This window comes from Octopus sinensis, unplaced genomic scaffold, assembly GCF_006345805.1.
Source record: "Octopus sinensis unplaced genomic scaffold, ASM634580v1 Contig15597, whole genome shotgun sequence".
Taxonomy (NCBI): domain Eukaryota; kingdom Metazoa; phylum Mollusca; class Cephalopoda; order Octopoda; family Octopodidae; genus Octopus; species Octopus sinensis.
In genome coordinates this window covers 10,400-17,735 of record NW_021833816.1, presented here as the reverse complement: position 1 = coordinate 17,735, position 7,336 = coordinate 10,400, and the positions used below count along the sequence as shown (strand labels likewise).

The 7,336-nt window shown below is 41.5% G+C and overlaps 1 protein-coding gene across 1 annotated transcript; it reads right to left on the bottom strand.

Moving 5' to 3' along the window:
- Positions 1-4,560: 4,560 nt before the first annotated feature.
- Positions 4,561-5,640, bottom strand: LOC115230474. The gene has a single exon (XM_029800644.1). The coding sequence runs from the start codon at positions 5,638-5,640 to the stop codon at positions 4,561-4,563; it is 1,080 nt and encodes a 359-aa protein (XP_029656504.1).
- Positions 5,641-7,336: the final 1,696 nt, after the last annotated feature.

Here is a 7,336-nt window from a genome sequence, read left to right as displayed (position 1 = left end):
TTGGTTCCTATGCTTTGGAAAAAATCTACCATCATCCCTATTCCAAAACCAAATCGAGATACCTCTGCCCCTTCTTCTTTTCGACCTATCCCTTTGATTTCAGTAGTTTAAAAATAACAGAACGGGTAGTACTGAGCATCATAAAACCTTTTCCACTTCTGTGGCCCACTGAATCTTGTCGGAACTTGTGACTTGATCGATTACTGCTTGCAAGGTAAGCAGGCCTTCGTGGCCTACTTGGGGAGAAGGGTTGTAAGATAAGGCAAATTCTTTGGCATTGGGCTGTCCTTGGGTCACTTCATCTACGTTCTCACTGGCTTTTCTTTTCAATTGATTCGTAGGTAGGCCCTCAGGTAACGTTTCACGGAGCTCAGTCGAAACGAACATGCACGCACAACAAGAATTCCATAATATATCACATTTAGGTAAATAAAATGTAAACCCTCCCGTTATCTTTTGCGGGGCTCAGCATCCGCTCATGTTCCGACTTTCGTTCCCTGCTTTTGTCTCATCCGTCTCCTCGAGCCACACACTTGTCATGGAAATTCTACGCTCCTTGGATGTGACTCATTTCAGCCAAGTCAGACAAGGTCTTGACTTTCCAAAAATCGAATGTCTCAACAAGCCTGGGATCGAATTAGATGCAAGCAAACCTTCAATCTGCTGGTCGGTCTTCTTTCGGCAGCATCCCCGGCTAGTGGAGCTTGGCTTTGTGCATTCCCGAACATCTGGCACTCCCCTTGACGATGAATCGGTAAGGATCGGAATCTTTCTGCGCCTCGGACTCAGGCAATGTGTTCCGCACACGTGTCGTTGTGGCTGCACTGTTGACCCTTTCGGTCTGCATCCTTTATCGTGCAGGAGGAGTGCTGGACGTTTTCCGAGGCCTTCCCGATGTTAATAATTAATATATATCGGTCTAAATGTAAAATATATAAATTATTGTTGGGTTGATCTATTGAAAGGCCAGTTAATGTGATAGATAAATGTAATCCAGCACATTCCAAGACAAATTTAATGGTCCCAACGAATTTATTTTTTGATAAAATTCTAACGTATATGGAGTAGGACTATTTTCTTAGATCTTCTATTTGGACTAAATTAAGTGATCTGGGACGGGAACACAGACAACAAATAAGCAAAAACCACTGTCAAAGTTTCTATTTTGAAAAAGAATCCAAGGCCTTTAGTATATCAAAAGAAGGATGTGTTTTCATTCTATACTCATAACTTAAGAGACAGATTTGTCGTTGTAGAGCGGCCAGATGTATGCTAAAAATCCAGCAATTGTAGGACAGACGAAATTAACATGTTTAATAGAAATTAACAAAATTAGAACTGTATTAGAATTTACAATAAATTTATTTATTATATTAATTTTTATTATATTCTATTAAAAATTTAAAAGACTAAATAAAATATTTACTAGCTTCTTCTTGTGATAATGACGAATTTTGATGAGAAAGATTGGAATACAGCATTCGTAAAGAATTATTTTCGGGAACTTAAATTTGACCGTGATCGGTGTGAGTATTGCCACAGGCTGTGCGGAAAACATCTGCAAGTACATATGTACAAGGTGGACTGGTGCGTGGTCATTATAAATGTCTGGCCGCCGATTGAATTAAGATTAACTTCAATTAATTTAATTGATGGAAACGACCGGAGGGAGACCAGCTGGCTCTTCCAGCGAATCTCGGTCGCGGTGCTCCGCGGAAACTGCCACTCGATACGCACTGCGGCGACTTTGAGCTGACTTCCAGGCTCTTTATAAATTCTGGTAAAGAGTAAAATTTGGTAACTATTTTTTTAGTCTGGTCAACTTTTAAAAGTCGCGAAAATTTGCAAACTTCACAATTTCGAATAAATTTTCTGATAATGTCATTCTTGACTGAAATATCTTTGTCGACATTCATATTCGGTTTGATTTACTTCTCCATGTGAAAACTCCTATAATGATTTTGCCACAAGCTCGATTTCGGTTTCATAATCAAGTGATATGACTACCTTGGGATTACTTGATTTAACATAAAGTCTAAACTTAATGAAAATTCACAGTATCTATCATTGATATTGGTGAAATTCTCCATTTTCTTTATAAGTCCACATTTTCTGAGCCTCTGAAGATTTTTGGAGAAATTTATCAAGTAAAGAATCTTTTTAAAATTTGATATTCAACGCAGTTTTTTTACAAAACCCTTGTAAGAAGCCATTGCAACAAAATAATCATTCATGCTAAATATCACGCTAGAAATTAAGGTTTGCCATGATAACATTTATAAATAAAAAACTAATCTAATAGGATAAATACCGATAAAAATCGAATATATAAAATTAAATGTCGGATAATGATCAAGATATTTTCAAGGGCCAAAAATGTTCTCGGCCAAAAAGTTTTACAGTATTGTGGAATCCCAATCGAACAATTTGCAATGATTTTTTCTGCATTTCTGTAAAAATTCCGTATTTTCTCACGAGTTAGATTTGTCATAGAATATTCTAACAGATTTTGTAATAATAGTGCTCGAAATTCCATCAGCGTTCCATTTCCTGCTGCATGAACATATAGTTGAAAGGGTATTTAGTGCAGTCTCCAATATTTTGACCAAAAAAGAAATAAATTACAAATTGTGAATAAAAGAGATTTGAGATTTAAATAGTGAAGATGACATAAAGAAACTAACAAATTCTCATCAGGCACAAGGCAATCATTAAATATTCGATAATATTAAAATGAGGCAATTGTCGGAAAATTTGCCAAATAAACCTTCCCTAGTCTTCCGTTCCTCTCGAGATGATAAATATTCGACTACAGAAATAAATCCATCAACGATCCGGAAATTAGGAGTACGCTATAGGCATTCTTGTTTGTCTAAACACGCTTAGCGTACTCCTAATTTCCTGATCGTTGATGGATTTATTTCTGTTCTGAGTGATTAGGATTGTTGAGAGTTTTTTTAACTGAGATGCAATTGTTTCTCTTTGTTCATCTTTAATTTTCTCAGATAATGATTTGTTAATAGTTTGAAAATAGCGTTTTACAGAAGTTCGGCAAGCAATTTGGCCGGAGCATAACACACATAAAGCTTTGTCTCCTAAAAATAAAATATTAACCTCTGTTCAGCAATCCATATTCTTTAATCTATGAATTTTGAAATCCTCTGCTATTTGATTTAGCTTGCTTTGATTTTTTACTAACAGTATGCTTAAGAACTGACATTTAATAATGTAACGTGTAGCGTGTTAAACTATAGGAGGGTTAACTTTATTAAAAATTATTATAATATCATTTGAATAAAACAAAGTGTTAAAATTAAATAAAAGAATTAATATCCTATCATATTTTAATAATTTAAAAAAGAAATTCAAAATGTGCCAGAAAAGAAACCTCGGGGCTACAGGGCCTAAAACACCACCACCGCGCCCTCACAGAAATTGTGCCGGGACAAAGGAGGAGCACCGGGCAAAGTTGAGGACCCTCCTCAGAGAAGCCGGGATCACCTGATTAATTAGTTTTATGTTTTGGACGGTGATCTTGGTTCTAATAATAATAATAATAAAGTGCCAGTGTTTTGCCATCCCTGCCATAGGTCAACACGGGTAACACCATGGCGTTAAACACGCGTAGCCAGGCACTTCTTCGCAGGCGGAAAGCACGCAACGTGCCTAGTCGCTGCATTGCATGCATTTTCGTACGTGCAATGTGATCATCAAACTTACCGGACGGGTTGAACAGCACACCCAAATAAGTCATCCGATCAACTGCAGCGATTCCTGACCCGTTAATGGCATTATTCACATGTCGTAACCAATCAATACAAATGGGATTATTTGTCCAAAATTTTTTATTTTTTTTTATGTTCTGAAAGCAAGAAAGAAATTAAAGATAGCTAAGTTAATTAAAGGCCTCACGAGACACCCGACCAGCCTCGCGAATGGCGAAGCCGTTCCCTCGGATCACAGCAATCGACAGACGTTCCAGGAGCCAAGAATACTCTCTTGGATCGTGACTAGTCCTTGAAATCCGTCGACCGAGCGAGCGAAGGAAGCGGAGTGTCTTGGGACCGAAGATCCCGGAGGACTCCACGGCAATTGGAGTAAAGAGCAGCGAGTTGGAGAGGTGGCCGTACTTGAGAATCTTTCGCTCCTCGGCCTGGCTGGAAGCGTGCCCAGGATTGGCGGCGGACAGAGCGAGATTTCCCAGCGAGAACGTGTCCGAGCAGGTAGAATCCCAAATAAGGGATTTCCCCTGCTCGTAGGGGAAGGTGGACATGCCGTCAGGGCGTTTGCCATCCCCTCTATCCAATCCAACAGGTTCAAGGATTGACGGGATGCCTGCTGAAGCGAGGGCTCTCTGTATGACTGAGTTGAGTTCACTGTGACGGGGGGCACAACCTGCACTCCGCCGGCAAGCGAGGGGATGCAAACCGTACTCGTCAACAGTTCCCCCACAACGGCATTTGTGCGTCTGGCAGATTTTCAGCCCGACACGGAGGGAGATTGCAATTCTTAGGCATTCCTTGTCCAACAGGTTCCCGATGGAAGGGAGAGGGAGAGCCTTTAACCAGACACCGCTGCCTTCACAGCGACCTGCACGGAGGCAAGCGACACGGTGTTGATTGGAGACAGGAAGCAGGCCTTCGAAGATTGCCTGACAAGAGATTTCGTCCCATTGACGCTGTACAGATTGAGAGTTGGGCAGCTTCGAACCAAACCGAGCCTCCCACCGACCTCGGGCTGCAGAGTAAACTTCGGACAATTTCCGTTCGGGGAGGTTTCTAAGAACGATGTCTGAGAGAGTACGAGAAGCGTGATGAGCGGATAGGAATGCGGGAGGGCAAGATCGGAATAGGATCTCAAGCCAAGGCCGCCCCAGCGCACAGGCAGGGATGCCTGAGTCCAGCCTGGATCGTCGAAAGCCAGATTGCAAAGAGAGCTCGTACCGAGGCTGAGGATATTGTCAAGGTCGGAAAGAAGGTCGCCTCTTTGAAAGCAGGGTGCACATCTTAGGGTGTAAAGGATCTTAGGGACGGAAAAGTGGTTTCGGAGGAGGAAAAAAGCCACATGAGGCTCGATGACTTTAAGCTTGTCGATCATTTTGGATAAGTGTGAAATTTTTCCAGCGAGTGAGCATTCGAGGGCAGAAGGCCCCATGGGGGCACCGAGGATCGTAAGATTTGATTTGTCCGTAATCCGGACGTCTGAGAGAATGCCTCGGCACGTGGAAATTGAAGCAGTGAAGTCACTCGGATTTAAGGCAATGTTCACGATTTTGGATTTATCGGCGTTTATAGATAGGCCGATGTCCGAGAGGGAAGGGAGGATAACACGAAGGTCGTCAAAAACAGCATCGGGGGGACCGGAAATGGTTGCGTCATCCAGATACCATATGTTAACTGGGGATCGAACAAAGTGAGCGATACTGTTAACGCCCAAGGCAAAAAGGACAGGACCCAGGGGATCTCCCTGCTGGACCCCGGTGGCCGAATAAATAGGTATATCGTTGAACATAAGGATACTTGAGCAAGCATAAGAGAGATGCACAAGGGGATAGGCGAAAGGGACTAATTCACGACAGCACTCCAGAAGGTGGTCCCGCCTGATGGAATTGAATGCGTTGGAAACGTCCAATTTGACCATAATAAACTCCTCAATGATTCAGTTAAGTCACGAATTGAGTGGACAGCAGCTTCGCAGCCGTTAGGAACGCCGACCCCGAGTTGGACAGGCAGAAACTTCGAGGACAAGCAGGGAACAATGGCTCGACACAGAAGTTTAGCGGAGAGCCTCCGGAAAATATTGCCCACGGCGATGGGCCTCACGCCGTTGTCCTTTTTCCCGAGGGCAGTAAGGTTGGCGGAAAAGAAAATATAACGAGCAAAATCGGGGAGGGAACCGGAGATGAAGCGGCAAAAATATGCTTAATCAATTTAAAGAGCTGTAGCAATTGACTGGCCGTGTGATATTTGGTGACTATTCTTTCGATGTCTATCACGAACACAAAAATTTGGCTGACGCTGTCAGTATACTTTCCGAGCGGTCTTTGATCTATCGCTGACTACAGATCACCAGCAGTTAATAAGAGAGCTTTTCTTAGGATAATCTAATTAGCTTAATTTGTAAATCAGTGATGCAATATTCACTAAATCAGAAACATAAGAATTCAATCAAGATGGACGTTTGTTAAAAACTTAAATCTATATAAAAACAAAGAGAACATAGACAAAATTAAAATTCAGTTTCTACAGGGCTATTTCAATAAATGTGGCTCTTTCAATCAAATTTTTTTGGCGTTCGAAAGTAGCGTCCGACGAACAGTTCACAAAGGACACGATGGCATTGCTCAACTTCAAATCCTCCACAAACGGTACTCTTTCTTAACCACATGAGACATCCTCGCTGTCGGGAGTATCCAAGGCGTGCTTAGATTATACTCTCCAAACATGATAGCGATAGGGCCGAAGCAAATCTCGAACTCTTTATAAAGCGGTTGATTTTGCAATTGTTGAGCGGGACTTTCACTCAGTCATTTGTTTTATGTTTATTTTGGACAGGAACGATGACCAGACGTGTCTGGCCGTCCTAGAGCCTCAAAGACTGGCTGTTTATATCTGCACCTCCAAAATTGAGAGATTTAATGAGATTAAAATAGCCAAAAATTACACTTTTGTGGTCGAGTTTAGTGGAGATTGGACAGACCTGCAGTCCACACTGGCAGTCGACTTGTTTTTCTTTTTCAAAGTTGACCAAAGTATTAATTGTGCATCTATTTGCTGGTCAAATGCACATTTTAAAAAGATTTCATTTGCCTCTGCACATGATGCGTTTTGACATCCCCGACATGTTCGAAGGATATCTCAAAGTCACTTTCAAATCAGCCAAAATACTTGATTTGGGTGGCTTCATAAAAAATATTCCAAATAATCAAATAAAGATCACCGCATCGAGGATACACTCCTTTAAACCACGCTGAGATTCCCAAGTGGACAGACAGTCTCCATCTCATGGAGTATTTCTGTTATGTCGATGAATTAGGCCAACATTCGTGCTCTATTCAGGCCAATGATTACCGAAAACTGTGGTTGGTCTTGGAGGCACTGCTGACCTCATTAAAGGACGACTAATTCCAACTAACTCACAGCGGGGATATCCCTACAGGTGATATTTTCCATTTGATTACACAACACAATAAAGTATGACGTTATAATTGTCACAAGTTTTGTGCACAATTGAGGAAATTACAATTTGAGGTTACAATCAGATAATTTAGTTAGTATTATGTTTATGATATCTATGTAGCCTGGCGGATTGCCAAACTGTTTCCCCGGATAATGGC

Excerpts from the sequence above, each read along its gene's own strand:
- LOC115230474 (XM_029800644.1), bottom strand. The coding sequence starts at position 5,640 with ATGGTCAAATTGGACGTTTCCAACGCATTCAATTCCATCAGGCGGGAC.